Source organism: Danio rerio, chromosome 2 (assembly GCF_052040795.2).
Source record: "Danio rerio strain M-AB ecotype USA chromosome 2, GRCz13ab, whole genome shotgun sequence".
Lineage (NCBI taxonomy): Eukaryota > Metazoa > Chordata > Actinopteri > Cypriniformes > Danionidae > Danio > Danio rerio.
Window position 1 is genome coordinate 60,342,428 of NC_141022.1, and position 21,698 is coordinate 60,364,125.

Consider the following 21,698-nt stretch of genomic DNA (forward strand, 5'->3'; position numbering starts at 1 on the left):
TATGTCTTAAAACTTCACAGAACAAATCTGAAACCACATAGGGACCTATTTTAAGACTCTTGGGAATCTACCATTTTACCTTTGTTAATTTTCATGTCTAACCCATATATTTAGGACAGTGACTTTGTAAAAACATGAATACTGTCATATTTTTTATATATATGTTGATGCAACATATGTCATGTATATATTTATGTATATTTCGTAACAGACGATCTCTCCCCCCCTTTTTTTGATGGGGTGGGGGGGGCTAATGTTAATCATTTTGTTTTTTTTCTACTTCCTTTTATTGGTATTGTACTGTTTTTGTTAACTATCTTATAAAATGTTACATAAAACAAAATATAACAAAAAGATAAATAAATCGGTTCATATTCAAAAAACAGTAATGAAAGTCATAGGACTAAAACAATACAAGCCCATACATGCAGGGCGCAAGCACTTTCAGGGCGTGTCAGGACGCGTTTTTGCTAATTTAAGTACGGGAAATCTGCTTTGCGCCATGGCGCATGGTCTAAAAGGGTTGAGTTTATTTTCTTAATGAGTTATAGGTGTGTTTTGAGAATAAACCAATCATAGTCTCATCTCCCATTCCCTTTAAGAGTCAGCTGCGTCGCGCCAAGAGCGCATTCGCTATTTACAGGACGCAAAGTAAGTCTAAGTGGAAAAACTGAGCATTTCACAAGCAAACAGTTAACAGTTTTTTAACAGAAAACTGTTAAACAGAGCATCTACTGCGCGAGAATGAGAGATAATGGATCACTTTCACTTTCACTCTTGGATAGGGAAATCTTTACGCACAGACATCAATTAGCCTATAAATAATTAATTTTGTTTGTTAAGCGCAAATATTCGTTTCAAAACTATTTCTAAATTCAGTTCTAATTTCCAGCAAACGAATAAATGAACAATAATAACAAAATGAGCTCAAAAACCTGAGTTATATTCTAAAACACATGCTGTGCCCCATATGGTCTAAAACCTGACAGGTGGGAAAATCTAAGCTTGTTTTTAATAAAACAAATATAAATATGGATATAATAAATAATACTGCTAATAATAATAACATTATACAAAAGCAAATTGTTATGAATGAACTGAAAAAGCCTCCCGAGATGAAGAAGACATAAAAGCAGTGATTTTTCATATTTATGTAGGCTAGAAAATAATATGCTTTGTAATATTTTAATCCTTTATATTTATATCCTATATCTATTCTCATTATATCCTATATATATCCTTAATGTTTACATTTTTTCATATGTAAAGATATTTGCCTATTGCTCTCTTGTGTGTATTAAGCAGTGTGTAAGCGAGGCACAACTCTGCGCTGGAGTTTAGACCGGGTTAGTTTTGGTCTAATGAAAAATCTATTATAGTTTCTCAAAATAGCAACGCGCCAGCGGTCCGCCTCAGACCGCCTCCTTTTTAGAGCAGAACGCCTATGGGCGCACATATGAGCGCTAATGCATTTGCTATTTAAACAGCGTAGCGCAACGCCTCAAAACCACTCTTGCGCCAAGCTTAAACTACCAAAAGACTACTGCGCCGCGCCCTGCGCCACACTGCACCGGGTGTATGATAGGGCCCCTAAACTCTACCAAGAACAATGCACCTCTAGTATATTATCATCTGACTGTGTTCTGTGTTTTATATATTTCATATTTATACATGGTCTTACTTTGTAAACAATGTATATACCTAATTGTTTTGTTTGTTTTATTTATTTTATTGTCTGCTTAGAGCAACATTGTAGCACTTTTTTTGGCTTTGACGAATTTCCTCTAGGGGACAAAGAAAGTTTATCCTATTCTATCCTATCCTAAAACAACCCTACAGCACACAAGGACTAAATCACTTTCATGTTCAAAAAGTGAACACATTATGTCAACAAAAGCATACCTTCACCCAGCACCATGTCCTTGAGTTTCTCCACGGCCTCCGCAAATCGTGCGACGTCTCTCAGCAGAGAGGGAATGTCCTCCACCTCGATAACTGATGTTTCCAGTCCCTCCGCCGCCTGTCCGTAGTTGAGCGGTGCCCGCACATAACCCTTATGGAAGCCCCAGGTCCCGGACGTCTGGAAGGGGAACCCTGCAGCGCTGGCATGGCGGCTGAGACCCGGGGGCCGCCTGACAGTCCCGACAGGAGAACTGCAGCCCGACAGTCTGGAGTGAGCACAGGGTGTCCCGGGACAAGACAACGCCACCGAATCTGGAGGAGTCAACATGGAGGAGCCGTCCATAGTGTCATTCTGAGAGTGTTCCTGGAGGATGGACAACTGGGTTTAACAGGGGAACGAGAGACAGGGGTCGAGTGTTAATGACAGATGATTATTATGGTGATGAAGGTTAATGATGCATATAGAAAAGTTTGGTGTGAATATGACAGATTTATGGATATGAATTTAGCTATGTTACATAAATACAGTTAGATTAGTCAGATTTATTAGCCCTCCTGAATTATTAGCAGTACTATTAGCTAGATACTAGCCTACAGTGACATTTAAAGGTTTAACCAGGTTTATTAGAGTGAAGTTAGGGTAATTAGGAAAGTCAGTGTATATTGGTGGTTTGTTCTGTAGACAATCCAAAACAAATATTGCTTAAGGGTGCTAATTATATTGAACTTAAAATGGTTAAAAAAATTAAAAAACTACTTTTATTCTAGCTGAAATTTAAAAAATTAAAACTTTCTCCACAAGAATAAATATTATAGGAAATACTGTGAAAAAATCCTGAATCTGTTCAACATAATTTGGGAAAAATTTGAAAAAGAAATTCACAGGAGGGCAAATAAATCTGACTTCAACTGTATATATGTAATGATCATACTAAAATAATAAGGTAATAATGGATAATTTTCTGGTCTAATATATTTTTCATTTCCATATGACCACATCTGTTAAACAGATATGATTCTGATCTTCAAATCCTGCGCTGTAAGTATTTAACCACGCTATGTCAACTAAAGCAGTTTTTCTCAACCACGTTTTTCTCTGTAAATGAGCTGATGATCGAATCAGGTGTGTGTGGTTAGGCGACATGGAAATGTGTAGAGCTGGTGGTCCTCCAGGAACGTGGTTGAGAAACGCTGAACTAAAGCATTAGATGTACGGTATTTTTATTAATTAGTAAAATTGTTGGAGGATGGACAACTATTAACAGAGTTAATGAAGGATGATTATCATGGTGGTGAATGTTGATGATGCATGCTGAAAAGTTTAGTGTAAATATGACAGATTTACAGTAGATATATGAATATAGATAGCTATGTTTCCATCCAGCTATTTTTATGAGCACTTTGGAATAATGCATAAAAATGCGGAATGAAAACACCAAGATGTGCATAAATTTTAAAAAAGCGCATTAAAAAATGAATTAAAGATTACCAAAACAAACTGTTTTTTTTCAGTGGATTAACTTGCATGGATTAACTGTTAACCAAAAGAATAACAATGCACTGGCAAAATAAACACAAATAAAAATTTTAATTTCACACTTTAAGACTTTCTTAAAGGACGAATTAGCTTACCCAATTCCCCTATAGTACATGTGTTTGAGCTGTGGGTGGGAAACCAGAGCACCCAGAGGAAACCCACACCAACACGGTGAGAACATCCAAACTCCACACAGAAATGCCAACTGACCCAGCCAAGGCCCAAACAAGCAACCTTCTTGCTGTGAGACAACAGTGCTACCCAGTAGGCCACCGTGCCACTATGAATAATATTATTTATATTTATTTATTTTGCAAATATTATCTAGATTTTAATTATATTTTTTATAAATTATTCAATTTACATAAAATTATAAGAGCTATTTTACAGATTACATACTAATTACAAAAGTATTTAATTTACTTTATATATTAATTTATAATATTTACAAATGTAATATTAAAATATGTGTAATACCATTTACAAAATATTGTATATTACAATATACCCTCTTAGTAGTATCATCAATTTTCACAGAAAGGTGCTCAGAATTTCTCTTTTCATTTTGCATAGAAGAAAAACAATCATACAGTTTCATACAAAACATAAAGACATTTTTAAAAATATCTTAAAGCAATGGTGCCAAACTTGATTCCTGGAGGGCCGCAGCTCTGTACAGTTAAGCTCTAACCACCTTCAATTCACACCTGCTTAATAGACTCTAGTAGTCTTGAACAGCTGAATTAGTTGGATCAGCTGAGTTTGATTAGAGTTGAAGCAAAACTGTGCAGAGCTGCGGCCCTCCAGGAATCAAGTTTGAGACCTATGTCTTAAAGTCTGCATGAAATAAAAATGTATTTTGATTTAAAAGTTTATTTTGCTTGCCCACATTGTTGTCTTAAGATAAACAATCAATAAATTAATTTTTAAATGTAATTAAATTATTGTTTTGGTAATTCTTTTATCGAAATCTGACCATCTGCATCTACTCTAGAATGGCAGTCATTCACTGATCAGTTTGAAAAATTAAGCGAAACATGCTTAGCCACGCCCCTTCAACCACAAGTTTTTGTGGGAGAAGGGTGAGGAAAGGGGTGCAAAACTAAAAACCCTGCTTCCCTACTCAACATTCAAATATAAATATCTCATCACACTGGAATCAAAGTCTGCTGCAACATCAAATTCACGCCTACTTTCAAGTGTTTTAATCCATACAATGAAAGTCAATAGGGTTGTTTGGGTGCAGTATGAGCAATTCCATACAAATGTTTACCTTGCCATGAAAAAAAAAAAGGTTTTCACCAAAATAGCGAAACCCTTTTTTTTTGTGTAGGCTTGTATTTCACAGTACTGCAAAAACACTCAAAAATGTCTCTGTCAGTGTTTTGAAACTATTTGATTTACCAAAGTCACACAAGTGGAAATCACACATCTGTCATATCCATGAGCAAGCGTTTTCCTTATAAATGCAAACATGTCAAGTAAAATAAAATCAGTCATGTTTGTTCTATATTGAGCAACTCTTGTTTATTTGATTAACATCATTTCTTTTGGGTTGTGCAGTTTAATTCACAGAATTTCTACCAAGTATGTTGTCTACTGTAAACTCGCAGACTTTTTTAGTCACATCCATAACGCCTGTTTATTTTCCTCATTTAAGATATACAATGTTTACAGATTTATATTTTCTGATTCCGTAACTCTGTGGTTAGTAGTTTTGAAAAATATAAACAGATGTTTCAATGTAATCTAAACATATACTTTCTATGTCAATATATTTTTTATAATTTCACTGCAAATGTCACATTCATAATGATGAAATTGCTCATATATATATTTGAGCAATTCCATGCAAATGTCAACCATGCCATGAAAAAAATTATGTTTTCACCAAAATAGAGAAACTGTTTAAACATTTTTTTGTGTAAGCAAGTATTTTACAGTGCTTTAAAAATACTCAAAGATGTCTCTGTCAACGTTTTCAAACTATTTTCACATCTGACAGATCCATAACAGAAAAGTGTCATATCCATAATGATGCTTTTTCCTCATAAATGCAAAAATGTCATATAAAATAAAATAAAATTTCTTTGTACTACAGTGAACCAACTCTTCTTCTTTTCATTGGCATTATTTATTTTGGGTTGTGCAGTTTAACTCACAGAATTTCTACAAAGTATGTTGTTTAACGTTACTGTAAATTCACAGACTTTTTTCCGTCACATCCATAACGCATGTTTAATTTCCTCATTTAAAATATACAAAATGTTTACAGATTGATGTTTTTCTGATCTCATAACTCTGTGGTTAGTAGTTTTGGAAAATATAAACAGATGTTTCAATATAATCTTACCTTGGCATGGGAGGATAACCGTTTTCCAGGCATACCGCGCTTTGGAGAAGTCAAGGTTTTAAAACCGCCAAATTTTTCTGTTATAATGTTCATGTATGTGTAAGATTTTTTATTTACATTTTTTTTTTTTTGGTTTTTAGGAAAACAGTACCTCCAGCAGAAAAGATATTCAAAGATACAGTTTTAGATTGTAAAGAAGTCTGTGTTTTTGAAACAAATGAACACAACAAAAGTCTATGATTGATTTGAAATTTTTAGCCTGACATGTTTACTGCTCCAAAATATTATTAAATTAAATATACCGTGTTCAAAGGGGGAAAAAAGTTTTTGTTTCTTACCCAGACAGTTTAAAAATAATATATTTTAGAGTAGTGAGCACAATACCGTGATACCGCGATATTCTTATCCAAGGTTATCATACCATCAGAATCTTACCAGCCCAAGCCTAATCTTATCATATACTTTCTATGTCAATCATTTTTTAGGATTTTACTGCAAATGTCACATTCATAACGCTGGAATTGCTCATAAACACAAAAAAACGTTGAGTTATTTACTTAACCCAATGGATGAGTTAAAAATATTGGGTGCTTTGTTGGATTATTTTTATCCTTTATTGGATTATTTAAAGGTGACGCAGTGGCGCAGTAGCTAGTGCTGTCACCTCACAGCAAAAAAGTTGCTGGTTCGAGCCTCGGCTGAGTCAGTTGGTGTTTCTGTGTCGAGTTTGCATGTTCTCCCTGTGTGGGTTTCCTCCGGGTGTTCCGGTTTCCCCTACAGTCCAAAAACATGCAGTACAGGTGAATTGGGTAGGCTATGCATGTCTGTAGTGTATGAGTGTGTATGGATATTTCCCAGAGATGGGTTGCAGCTGGAAGGGCATCCGCTGCGTAAAACATGTGATGGATAAGCTGACTGTTCATTACGCTGTGGTGATCCCGGATTAATAAATATACTAAGCCAAAAACAAAATGAATGTATGGATTATTTAATAATAACTCAACCAGTTGGGTCAAATATTTGGTGCTTTGTTGGGTTGGTTTTAACCTTTATTGGGTTATTTATTTAACAACTCAAGCAGTTGGGTTAAAATAATTGAATTTCAACATTCAACTGATTTAACTGACACAGAACAGCTGTATTATTATGCGTACGTACTGTTGTTTTTGCGTTAAAAAAGTTTATTTAAGCTCTATCGAAATAATGTTGATGGTTAATTATCAAATTACCTCTCCGTGTCGTGTTTTATATCCATTTCACTAGCATTCTTAATTATTGACGATACGAACGTGCACTTAGCTGATCTATATTAAAAGAATAAAAACGTTTAGGTGTCTGGAACTTAAAATGTAATAAAAATAAAGCATTTTCAATATTTTCTAAAACTGTATGTTTTTTATTTACACAGACATATTTGTAAAATGAATAATAGTAGTACTAGCAATAGTAGCAATAGTAATACCAAAATGGAAAAAAATACATTTAATCAAAATAACTCAATGCACTGGGTTAAAATAACCCATAGTTGGGAAGATGCTATAATAACCTATAGTTTGGTTATGTTAGGGTATTTTTAACCCTTAGTATTTTAACTGAGTATATATTTGTGTGTTTTGCCAAGAAACTAAACTCCTGCACGAGTTGAACGTGACAGAATTGTTGGTTGAAACATTTTTCAATTTGCTATTTAAATCAAGAGTCGTGGTACTATGTTGACTTAAGGTTTTATGTAACATTATGTACTTCATATCGTTGTGTCGCACCTGTTTAACCAAAGAAGCTTCTTCCATCTGGAACTGAACGACTAACTGTTTGTTCTGAAATGACTCTCTTGACTTCCTCTCAGTTTATTTCTGGTATTGTTTGCGAAACAAAGAACAAGTCGTTCTGCATCAGACCAGTTCACAAATGGCAAATGCCCATCATGCAGAAGTGACGGTTTAATTACGTTACATGTCGAAATAAATGAGCATTTTCTGATCCGAATCTAAAGATTCAGATCAACCGAAAGTTTTCGAAGTAACAGCATGAAATGAATCATTCAAATGAACCAATTCAGTTAAAACGATTCACACACAAGTTCAACATCCATTAGAAATAAAGTGCATTTAGTTTTAGTAAATAAATAAGGAAGTGAACTCTTTAGGGAGTGTGAGCACATTTGTAACTCTTTTGACATTTAGCATTAGATGCAAAGCAGCTTTACATTAATGAAGATTAAACCTGTGGACTTGTTTTAAACACGCTAGCAATACGGACTTGTCACAATCTTAACCGTGTTTTTATTTCCCTCAAGAGAAAGTTTGTTGTTCTCACCGAAGGGTTTTGCGCAGAGTTGCTCTTTTTGGAGGCTGTAGGTGTTTTAGTCGCCTGCTCCTTCTTCTTTCGGGAAAACATGTTCACGCTGTTCACACAAAAAGGTTGAGGAAAGATATAGAAACTTGTGAAAATGTCTCCTCGGGCTCTTCTGCGGCTGACAGTTACTTCCCCATCATGAGAGTCAGTTACTCGCTCCCGCGCGCGTTCTTCCTGCCGCGGCGCCGCGCACTAGACGCGCGCGCCTCTCGAAGACGCTGCTGGCACCTGCCGGAGACTCACTACACCCACAAATACTGGTAACACTTTACAATAAGTTCATGTATTAGCAGGGGCGGATTTAGAGATTTGGGGGCCCTAAGCAATTCCAGCCATGGGGCCCAACAGTACTGATATTTTTCCTTTGTGCTTTTATTTATTTATTTATTTATTTATTTATTTATTTATTTATTTATTTAGCTGTGTTTTGTGTCACATGATCTTGTCTACATAAGTATTTTAATGCAATCTCTACATTCATTAATTAACCTTCCTTCGTCTTAGACCCTTCAATCATCAAGGGTCACCACAGCGGAATGAACTGCCATTTTATCCAGCATGTGTTTTACGCAGCGGATGCCCTTCGAGCTGTAACACAACACTGGGAAACACCAATACACTCTCATTCACCCACTCATACACTACAGCCAATTTAGTTCCTCAATTCCCCTATAGCGCATGTGTTTGGACTGTGGGGGAAACCGGAGCACCCGGAGGAAACCCACACCAACATGGGGAGAACATGCAAACTCCACACAGAAATGCCAACTGGCCCAGCCGAGACTTTAACCAGTGACCTATTTGCTTTGAAGCCACAGTGCTAACCACTGAGCCACCGTTGTGTCAATAGTTTATAACAATTATTCTGTCCCATTCCTTTATCATTCCTTTTTGCTCAATAAGCTCAAACATGAGCTATAAATAAATAAATCACTATACTAAAATAAAATAATTCATTTGTTCAATTTCCTTCAGCTTAATTCCTGATTTATTAGGAGTCTCCACAGCAGAATGAACCACCAACTACTCTGGCATATGTTTTACCCAACAGATGTCCTTGAATTCCAGCTGAAATAAATAAAATAAAATAAAATAAAACAAATAAAAAATAAATAAAATTGAATAAAATAAAGTTGAATAAATAAAATTAAATAAATAAAATTGAATAAAATTGAATAAAATTAAATTTTATTAGATTAAAATAAAATTGAATAAAATAAAATGAAATGTAATAAATTAAACAAAACTTGAATAAACAAAAAATAAATAAAGTTGAATAAAATAAAATAAAAAAAAATAAAAATTTAAATAAAAATAAATAAAATAAAATTGAATAAAATAAAACAGATTGAATAAAATAAAATTAAATTAAATAAAATAAAAAATAAAACTGAATAAAATAAAATGAAATAAAATTTGACTAATATAAAATAACATTTTATAAAATAAATTAAAACAACGCAAACTACAATTGAATAAAATAAACTAAAATTGAATATAAAATAAATTGAATAAAATATATTAAAATAAAATATAATAAAATAAAATAAAGTTGAAAAAAATATAATAAATTGAATAAATTAAACAAAATTTTAATGAGCCAAACAAAATAAAATAAAATAAAATAGAATAGAATAAAATAAAATAAAATAAAGTTGAAAAAATATAATAAACTAAAATAAAATTGAATAAAATTAAATTAAATTTAAGAAAATAAAATAAAATTGAATAAAATATAATAAAGTAAAATAAAGTAAAATTAAACAAAACAAAACAAAATTTAATAAAATAAAATAAAATAAAATTGAATAATATAAAGAAATATAAAATAATATAAAGAAAAATAAAATATATTAAAATAAAATAAAATGTAATAAAATCAAATAAACTGAATAAAATAAAATAAAAATAAAAATAAAAAAAATAAATTTGACTAATATAAAATAAAATAAAATTGATTGAAATAAAATGAATTTGATTAAACCAAATAAAATAAATAAATTTGAATAAAATAAAATTGAATAAAATAAAAAATAAAATTGAATAAAATAAAATGAAATAAAATTTGACAAAAAAAAAAAATAATTAAAATAAAGTAAACTAAAATTGAAAAAAATATACTAAAATTGAATAAAACAAATTAAACAATTGTAAGGCTTGGGGATATGTTCTCAGACAACTAACTAATGTCGTTCACGGAATTAGCTCAGAAATACCAGTTAGTCAAAAATAATTTTTTTCGTTTTCTTGAATTGAGACATTATATCACTAACAGCAAAAGACTTGTTAAAAATTGTGAGATATCTTCTATTGAGAGGTTATTATTTTTATCATCTGGAAAGATATCTGTGGGTCGATTTTATGCATCTGTATGCTCAATCCCATCCCCTAATATACAAAGAATTAAAACCAAATGGGAAAAAGAGTTGGTTACAGATATTGATGAGGAAACATGGGAGGATATTTGGTCTAATGCTAAGAAAATATCTGTTTGTACACGTTTAAAGGAAATACAATATAAAATAATACACAGACTTCATATCTCCCCTAACCGCAGACATCTATTTAACCCTTCTAATTCACCTATGTGTTTAAAATGTAAAACTGATGTGAGTACTTTAACGCATTGTATGCGGTCATGTAACAAACTGCAAATATTCTGGTCTTTGGTGCTGGGGGAAATGGAAAAGATCTTTACTATGCCATTGGATTTTGACCCAGTTTCGCTGATCTTGGGTATACCTAATAGACGCATTCTTTCATCAGCTAATAAGAAATTGTATAAAATACTGACTTTTGCTGCCAGAAAAAAATATTTTACTTAATTGGATTAGTTATAAATTTCCATCACTTAAAGGTTGGCACAAGATAATTTTTGAGTTGATTCCTTTGGAACATGTTACGTTTTACACAGTAAAAGTGAAAATCCAATAAATAGAATTATATATATATATATATATATATATATATATATATATATATATATATATATATATATATATATATATATATATATATATATATATATATATATATAAATGAATTAAATAAAATGTAATAAAATAAAATAAATTTGAAAAACTTACAATAAACTAAAATAAATCAGAATAAAATAAAATAAAATATGAAATTGAATAAAATAAATAAAATTGAATAAAACAAAATAAAATATAATAAAATAAAATTGAATAAAATATAATAAAGTAAAATTGAAAAAACCTAAGTAAAATTGAATAAAATAAAGTAAAATTGAGTAAAATAAAATAAAATAAAATTTGACTAATATGATTTAAAATAAATAAAATTGAATAAAATAAAATAAAAGTTAATAAAATCAAATAAACTGAATGAAATAAAATAAAATTGAATAAAATAAAATTGAATAAAAAAGAATTAAATTTGAATGAATAAAATTGAATAAAACAAAATAAAATAAATAAACCTGAATAAAATAAAATAAAATTGAATAAAATAAACAAAATAAAATTGAATAAAATGAAATTTAACAAAATAAACAAAAATTTAACAGAAAAATAACAAATAAAACAAAATTGAGGCAGCACAGTGGCGCAGTAGGTAGTGCTGTCGCCTCAAAGCAAGAAGGTCGCTGCTTCGAGCCTCGGCTCAGTTGGTGTTTCTGTGTGGAGTTTGCATGTTCTCCCTGTGTTCGCGTGGGTTTCCTCCAGGTTCTCCGGTTTCGCCCACAGTCCAAAGACATGCGGTACAGGTGAATTGGGTAGATTAAATTGTCTGTAATGTATGAATGTGTGTGTGTGTGTGTGAATGTTTCCCAGAGATGGGTTGCGGCTGGAAGGGGATCCGCTGCGTAAAAATGTGCTGAATAAGTTGGCGGTTCATTTCGCTGTGGTGACCCCAGATTAATAAAAGGACTAAGCCGACAAGAAAATGAATGAAATAAAAAAATACTTTATTTTAAAACAAAAGTGTCCATTCATTCATAATTTTACAGTAATATTTAAAGAGTTAATCACTGACATCTAGTAAATGTTTATTTATCAACATACATTTAGGCCATGTGTTATCCACCATATATTTCTATTGATATATACTGTAGCTATATATTGTAGAAAAGTTGTAATGTAAAAAACTCCATGCATTATAGGCACAACAGAAACTATACAACAGTGAAGTGCTTGTTTATGTTACACATTAAATTAAATTAGATTAAATAGCTAATAGAATATTTATACTGTATTTGTAAATATATACAGTTAGGGCATTTCTAAAGCAACAAAAGCACTGAATAAATGGAAAGGTTTCATCAGGTTTTCACCTGGTCTTGGATCAGTTTTACAAGTTTATAAATGCTTTAAAGAGATATTTGTGAACTAAAATGAATGGTATTAGTTATAGTCTCCTGTTGGACAGTTCAGCAAATTGAACAAACAATAAGATTGAAAATTGATTTTAAAAAATGATACATTTTGAAGACATTTGATATTTAATGATATTAGCTAAGTGCATTTGATAGGTTTACTTTCGATTTAACATTTGTAGTATTGGAAAATGCCCATTTAATCCATGTTTTGCTTGAGTTTTTAATTGCATTTACAAGGTTTTGACCAGCAGGAGTCGCCAACGCTTAAAAAGTGGTGTTTCGAAGAGATATATCCAGCTGCAGAACCACACACGTTTTAGGCACACACAATCTAGGACACACGATTTAGGCAAACCATATATGGTAACTAACTCTTTAGCATTATCGCCACCCATTGAATTTCACAAGTATGGTTTCCCATTTCAGTCATTATTATTATTATTAAATCGTTACGATCATTTTAACATCTCTGTAGTTTCTGAACTCAAATTATGTAAATAAAAATAATTGGTTAAAGACACTTATGACTTTATTCATGTGTCCACATACACAAAGAACACATTATAGACCATCTTATTGTTGTTTAAGTGCAACAAATTAATATTATGATTCTTGGTTAAAATCACTTTGTTGTAAAATATAAAAAGCAAACAATAATATGTCACTTTTAAATAAATTAGCCTACTAGTTAATTATTTAAACAATATATATATATAGTTATAAACTGATTATCTTAACTGATTATCTGATTATAAATATAAGTTTATATATAAACTACTATCTTTTACTAAACTGTCACAGCTTTTAGTTATATATATATATATATATATATATATATATATATATATATATATATATATATATATATATATATATATATATATATATATATATATATATAGTTATTTATTTATTTATTATTTATTATTATTAATAGTTAATTTGTTCCTATTGCTAAATTTTGGTTTAAAAACAAATTATTGCTTACTATAAATTACTACAGTATTAAATGTGGGAAATCATTAATTAAAAGATTATTAGAAAGTTAACACTAATTAAAATATAAAACAAATAAACACTATTAAATCGCTTGAGTAAAATATGAATATAGTGTTATACATTTGTTACATGTAAAAAGATTTTTATTACATATAATGTAGTATTGCCTATATTAACTTGTTATTTACTTCATCATAAATTAATCCATTATATAAATTAAACCTGTCCAATTTAGATCATTCAGCAAGGCCAGCAAACGAGTATCTGCCATATTATTGTCAGATAATAATGAACGATCAGCTATGATGACGGATTCAAAACTGTTCAGTCTATTATATTGAATGGCGATCGGAAACAATGCTCCCCATTCGGCCATCTCGATTGCAATATTTGTGAAATAAAGTAAAGTAAACGGTATTGTTTATTGTGTACAATATTTATTAACCATATATATCAAAATATATCGATGACGATGTTCAAAAAGACGTTAATAACATTAACATCCGTCGTAACCATGTATGGTTTGCCTAGATTGTGTGTCCTAGATTGTGTGTACCTAAAACGTGTGCGGTTCTGCGGGCCTGCAGCTGGATATTATTGGGTTTCGAACGGTGCAGTCTAAAAGGGATTCAGCTGTGGATACTTACATCACTAAAGCTTATTTTTGTGATACTAATAATAATTATTGTTTTTAAATTACTGTGAAGGTTAGATTTAGGGGTGGGGTATAGGTAGACGTTAAAGGGCACCTAGGTTACCCCTTTTTTCAGATTTAATATAAGTCTTTTGCGTCTGTAGAATGTGTATATAAAGTTTCAGATCAAAATACCCATCAGATTTTTCATTATACCTTTTACAAGATGCTGTTTTATACTGATTTCCAGCAGGAGGTGGTTTCGTCGTACTGCGCCTTTAAGACGAGTCTCTCCCGCCCACTATTTCTACATGCCTCCTCCCTCAGCTGCGTCAGACAACAGACAGACTTAAAGGAAGAAGGTCTCACGTAGCTTTTGTGAGATACTACAGTAAGAACTAACCTTTACTAATCAGTATTGTGAAGTTGCATTGATGAGTCACACACAATATCGTTACAAAGTTAACACGCGCGCCCGCGCGCACACACACACACCGCAGATGACACATACACACACACACACACAGGCAGGCAGGCAGGCAGACAGACAGAGCGCCTGTTAAGCTTAGTTAAGGCTAACCTCAAGTACTGTGTGGACATCTGTTATGCTAATGTACAAAATAAACCTGATTTAACTTCCACAAACCGGGATTGAAGCGTCTTCTTTTATAATTGTTCTGACACGCGGCTGTGCTGATGAAGTAAAACTGTAGTAAAACGCTGTAATTAATTACACACATACTCTGTTTTAAAACACTTTAAACATGTGAAACTCACTCTTAATCACATATGATGATGATTGCTGATCCTAGCGAACAGAACAGGGGCCTCATGTATCAACGCTGCGTACGCACAAAAACTTTGCGTACGCCAGGTTTCACGCTCAGAATCGCTCACGTTTGGATTTACTAACAATGAACTGAACGTGGGAATGTGCGCAGCTTCACGGCAGCTTTCTGGCTGGCGTACGCACATTTTTTGTGCGTGTCTGTTTTATTTCCATTGGTGACTCCTGGAGGCAGTTGTGTTAAATTGCTCTCTACAAAGTGTCTGAGCCTTGCACTGGCAGCTGTATGAGACTCATCTAGCAGGAATATAAGGTTTCCAAGCCATACAGTTGACCAGCCAAACATTAAAGCTCAATTTGCAGCAGTCGCCTGTTTTCCCAATGTAATCTGAGCGATCTACTGCACGCACATTGCTATAAAGACACTATCTGAAGATGAATTTGCATGCGTGAATCAGAAACATTTCCATTCAATAAATGTGCAAATAAAATATGATGCTTATTGATATGAACTTATTGATGATTCCTACTTGTCTTTCTCGTGATAAATAGTTGGCAAAATCTGATATGTAGCGGGGGAAAAAACAAGAAAGAGCTCATCAGACGCTGAATTCGAGCCGAGTTCATGCTCGAACGTATCAATTCATGATCACAAGCGTCTTACGAGCGCGCCACTGAGACTGTTAAATGTCCTGCAACATTTTACAGATATAAACCACACTATTTCTTTTTTTTTAATGCACTCAGTGCGATATGTTCAGACCCAACTGTGTTAACCGCATCAGCTAAACTCTCCCACTCTATTTTTTTCTTTTGTTGTTAATTCCGGAGGACAAACTTGCAAATAACACCGCTTTTCTCCGGTCTACCTCTGAAAGCAGCACCTCCAATTCACATTCTGTTCAGAGTTTCTCTTTCTGCTTGCTTTTGCCGTTGCTTTTTCGTTGGGTTTTTCCATTAGCATAGTCATTAGCATATTCATACGGGGGAGGAGGCAGGGAGGGGTTTTGTGCTTGTGCATGTTGCGCTCAGTTTCACGTTCATTCAGATGTACAAAAGAATATGCGTGAGATTCGGCGTACGCAGTGTTTCATACATCTGAATTTTTTCTGCGTACGCACATTTACAGCTTTGTGCGTACGCAATGTTTTAGTAAGATTTCCACGCAAGTCTTCGTACATGAGGCCCCAGAACTTTTCATCCCGGTTGCTTTGCGTATGTCTGCCTGGTCTTGTTGACATATACACGCGACTACCGGAACATGTTAATGAGCGCTGCTGTCAATCAATTCGGTGGGCGGGGGGATCGCACACCTACGTAATGGTGCGATCGATTTGAAAACAGCTCCAATTGGCCGACCCTTTTTTTGCAGTTAAATTGAAAAAAAAGGACTGGGTGTGTTCAAATCACCCCAGTATGACGGTCTATACACTATACCAACACACAGATCTGTCCAAACAGCTTGAAAAGTAGATTTTTTTACCATAGGTACACCTTTAAAAAAATACAATTTAATGAATAATTCAATAAATAATATGAATAAAACTCGGTATAACTACTGTTTTTATTGTACTGTGATGGTTAAGTTTAGGATTGGGGTAGGGATAGACGATAATAAAATATAATTAATTGATAATTTAATAAATTAAAAATAATTCTCATGAACTTCTGACCGCAGCTGTATCCCTTCTAGGAAAAATCGTTTCAAATGCTTTGAATCAGTGAATCGTTTTTCGAATCATTGATTTAATTGTGTCGAAGCTTTGAAACAAAAGCTTCATATCGCTCATCATCACTAACATAATGCCATACCCGTCAATATTGGTGTGAGAAAATAAGGGATATGCCCACCATAAAGGATTACCCCGACCCCCCTTTTAATAATCCCCAAACTACTAATTATGCTCATTTAGGACAAAATTAGTTGTGTTTGAAAACAAACAAACAAAAAAAACACCAAGATCGACATCTTTAGATGCTTTTATTATTATTAATTATGCATATATGTCTGTTGAACACACACCCAAAATCCAGACTCTGCTTCAAATTACGTGTACAGAATCTGTTTGGGAAACAGCGTCTTATTATTGCAATGGAGCGCGTCAGCTGACAGTCATGCACCGCTATATGACTATTTTGAGAATTGCAAATAAAAAGGAGACGGCATCTGTAATGAAAAGGAAAGGGAATCGCACCGTTTTTATATTTATTCATAAGTGTTTTCATTCCTAAACAAAGCGAAAGCACAGAACAGACTCACATTGAAGAGTAAGGGGCGGCCCCTGGTGGTTAGGGGGGGTGAGTTGCATATAAGGAGGATCGACTCTAATGTTTATTTGCCACCTTTCAGAGAAAGACTAAAAATACTGGAGAAATACAGGAAAACACCTTTATGGAATGATAGCAGGATAGGACTGTAAAATAGGGGAAAATCCTGGGAAAACGGGAGGGTTGACAGTTATGCATAATGCACGTTTCTCCTTGTACTCTGTATTTTGCACTGTCGTTGTATTTGCACTATCTGTATTTTGCACTGTCGTTGTATTTGCACTATCTGTATTTTGCACTGTCGTTGTATTTGCACTATCTGTATTTTGCACTGTCGTTGTATTTGCACTATCTGTATTTTGCACTGTTGTATTTGCACTATCCGTATTTTGCACTGTCGTTGTATTTGCACTATCTGTATTTTGCAGTCGTTGTATTTGCACTATCTGTATTTTGCAGTCGTTGTATTTGCACTATCTGTATTTTGCACTGTCGTTGTATTTGCACTATCTGTATTTTGCACTGTCGTTGTATTTGCACTATCTGTATTTTGCACTGTCGTTGTATTTGCACTATCTGTATTTTGCACTGTCGTTGTATTTGCACTATCTGTATTTTGCACTGTCGTTGTATTTGCACTATCTGTATTTTGCACTGTCGTTGTATTTGCACTATCTGTATTTTGCACTGTCGTTGTATTTGCACTATCTGTATTTTGCACTGTCGTTGTATTTGCACTATCTGTATTTTGCACTGTCGTTGTATTTGCACTATCTGTATTTTGCACTGTAGTTGTATTTGCACTATCTGTATTTTGCACTGTCGTTGTATTTGCAATATCTGTATTTTGCACTGTCGTTGTATTTGCACTATCTGTATTTTGCACTGTAGTTGTATTTGCACTATCTGTATTTTGCACTGTTGTATTTGCACTATCCGTATTTTGCACTGTCGTTGTATTTGCACTATCTGTATTTTGCACTGTCGTTGTATTTGCACTATCTGTATTTTGCACTGTAGTTGTATTTGCACTATCTGTATTTTGCACTGTCGTTGTATTTGCAATATCTGTATTTTGCACTGTCGTTGTATTTGCACTATCTGTATTTTGCACTGTAGTTGTATTTGCACTATCTGTATTTTGCACTGTTGTATTTGCACTATCCGTATTTTGCACTGTCGTTGTATTTGCACTATCTGTATTTTGCAGTCGTTGTATTTGCACTATCTGTATTTTGCAGTCGTTGTATTTGCACTATCTGTATTTTGCAGTCGTTGTATTTGCACTATCTGTATTTTGCAGTCGTTGTATTTGCACTATCTGTATTTTGCACTGTAGTTGTATTTGCACTATCTGTATTTTGCACTGTAGTTGTATTTGCACTATCTGTATTTTGCACTGTCGTTGTATTTGCAATATCTGTATTTTGCACTGTCGTTGTATTTGCACTATCTGTATTTTGCACTGTAGTTGTATTTGCACTATCTGTATTTTGCACTGTTGTATTTGCACTATCCGTATTTTGCACTGTCGTTGTATTTGCACTATCTGTATTTTGCACTGTCGTTGTATTTGCACTATCTGTATTTTGCACTGTAGTTGTATTTGCACTATCTGTATTTTGCACTGTCGTTGTATTTGCAATATCTGTATTTTGCACTGTCGTTGTATTTGCACTATCTGTATTTTGCACTGTCGTTGTATTTGCACTATCTGTATTTTGCACTGTTGTATTTGCACTATCCGTATTTTGCACTGTCGTTGTATTTGCACTATCTGTATTTTGCAGTCGTTGTATTTGCACTATCTGTATTTTGCAGTCGTTGTATTTGCACTATCTGTATTTTGCAGTCGTTGTATTTGCACTATCTGTATTTTGCACTGTCGTTGTATTTGCACTATCTGTATTTTGCACTGTAGTTGTATTTGCACTATCTGTATTTTGCACTGTAGTTGTATTTGCACTATCCGTATTTTGCATTGTCGTTGTATTTGGACTATCCGTATTTTGCACTGTAGTTGTATTTGCACTATCCGTATTTTGCACTGTCGTTGTATTTGCACTATCTGTATTTTGCACTGTAGTTGTATTTGCACTATCCGTATTTTGCACTGTAGTTGTATTTGCACTATCCGTATTTTGCACTGTAGTTGTATTTGCACTATCCGTATTTTGCACTGTTGTATTTGCACTATCCGTATTTTGCACTGTTGTATTTGCACTATCTGTATTTTGCACTGTAGTTGTATTTGCACTATCTGTATTTTGCACTGTCGTTGTATTTGCAATATCTGTATTTTGCACTGTCGTTGTATTTGCACTATCTGTATTTTGCAGTCGTTGTATTTGCACTATCTGTATTTTGCACTGTCGTTGTATTTGCACTATCTGTATTTTGCACTGTAGTTGTATTTGCACTATCTGTATTTTGCACTGTAGTTGTATTTGCACTATCCGTATTTTGCACTGTCGTTGTATTTGCACTATCCGTATTTTGCACTGTAGTTGTATTTGCACTATCCGTATTTTGCACTGTTGTTGTATTTGCACTATCTGTATTTTGCACTGTAGTTGTATTTGCACTATCCGTATTTTGCACTGTAGTTGTATTTGCACTATCCGTATTTTGCACTGTTGTATTTGCACTATCCGTATTTTGCACTGTAGTTGTATTTGCACTATCTGTATTTTGCACTGTCGTTGTATTTGCACTATCTGTATTTTGCAGTCGTTGTATTTGCACTATCTGTATTTTGCACTGTCGTTGTATTTGCACTATCTGTATTTTGCACTGTCGTTGTATTTGCACTATCTGTATTTTGCACTGTAGTTGTATTTGCACTATCTGTATTTTGCACTGTCGTTGTATTTGCAATATCTGCATTTTGCAGTCGTTGTATTTGCACTATCTGTATTTTCACTGTAGTTGTATTTGCAATATCTGTATTTTGCAGTCGGTGTTTTTTGTACTGTCTGGAGCCAGCACCTAAGCCTTTCATAGCACACGTGCTGCTGATGACGTGACAATAAAAGTGATTTGATTTGATTTGTTTTGTTGCATTTATAATGTTTTGACAAAAAGCCGTCGCCAACGCTTCTAATCAGTGAATCATTTTTCAAATCATTGATTCAGTTGTGTCAAAGCTTTGAAACAAAAGCTTCATATCGCTCATCATCACCATCATAATGCATGATCCCTTATAGGCTATAGGTGACCTATTATTTAAAAGCGGAATTTATGTTACATCTTCAAAGCTTGTGAAATCAAATAAAAAACAGCATACGTTAATGCTTTTTAATTTACAATGGGTTATTTATGAAGTATCTGTACTGAATATGGCATGTATCTGTTGATTAGAACATTTATGCTGTGGTTTGCATGAGTCAAATTGCAAAAGTAGACAATTTCCTACTTAATAATCATCGTCATCATTAATATTATTAATATTATTATTTATTAATTTCTTAAAAAATAGCTGCATTATTAATTTGTTTATATGATTTATATATGATATCAGACTATGTGTCAGCTTTTGTAAGTGATTTGTTTTAGAATAAAATATGTAACATTCTCAATAATATTAGTAAGGAAACACAGGCTCTATATCTGCCATTTACATATATTTCAATTAATATGGATAGCGAGTGCATGTTTTTTACCAAAGCTAATATTGCATGTATTTTAAATGTGTGTCCTTGTAAAACAACATAATCTGTACAAAGAAATGATGGCGTTCTTCTTTAAAGAAGTTCTTACTCCACCCCGTTTAGAGCATTATTATGGGCCATTTACGTAATAACTAAAGTGGTTTAAACCATGGATCTGCGACAGCAAAACTATAGATTTTTGGAAACACTCTTCACTACATGGCTCTACATCGCCCATATTGCCCATGCCTAAATCCGCCACTGATCAAATTTCTGGAATGCTCAAAATATATGACTCTTCCAGAATTGCAGGTAAATTTCTAGCATTCTCTATCCATTTTCCTTGCACTGGAATGATATACAACAAATGTATAAGCTCCTGGAAGCAGTAGCAGCAGGACTGTGGGTGCACAAGTCACTTTTTGTCCAGTCTATTTTAAAGAGAACCGACCGCACCAGTTACATTTCCAGGAACAGATGCTTCTCACAAGGTTTCTCATAGAAACTTTTAAACACTCACACATCACATCACCTGAAATCAGCCTTGAGTCTTGACAGTGAGTAGACTTACATGGACACCATTAATCCAAATGTAATGCCATTAAGACAGCACTCTGATTAGGAGGAGAAGCACTTTAGCAACGAGACCAGCAGTGTGTAAGTACAATTAGACTTGTTTTCAGTTGTTTGTGTTCTAGGACATTTAGACTTGTTTTCAGTTGTTTGTGTTCTAGGACATTTAGACTTGTTTTCAGTTGTTTGTGTGTGGTTCTAGGACATTTAGACTTGTTTTCAGTTGTTTGTGTGTGGTTCTAGGACATTTAGACTTGTTTTCAGTTGTTTGTGTGTGATTCTAGGACATTTAGACTTGTTT

General features: G+C 33.3%; 2 protein-coding genes across 6 annotated transcripts in view; both read right to left on the minus strand.

Moving 5' to 3' along the window:
* arhgap45a (Rho GTPase activating protein 45a) overlaps positions 1 to 8,331 on the minus strand; it is a 64,923-nt gene extending 56,592 nt beyond the window's left edge. For 3 of the 5 annotated variants that reach the window (XM_087241648.1, XM_087241647.1, XM_087241649.1), the window contains exons 1-2: positions 8,109 to 8,331; positions 1,903 to 2,266 (exon numbers count right to left, since the gene is read on the minus strand). In XM_087241648.1, coding sequence (XP_087097774.1) covers positions 1,903 to 2,266; positions 8,109 to 8,189 — 445 coding nt within the window. In that variant the 5' untranslated portion in view covers positions 8,190 to 8,331. Of the gene's footprint in view, positions 1 to 1,902; positions 2,282 to 8,108 lie in introns of all 5 variants that reach the window. The other 2 variants (XM_087241646.1, XM_087241645.1) reach the window with 1 other exon arrangement.
* btbd2b (BTB domain containing 2b) overlaps positions 1 to 21,698 on the minus strand; it is a 1,074,195-nt gene that overhangs the window by 218,872 nt on the left and 833,625 nt on the right. The window lies entirely within an intron of this gene.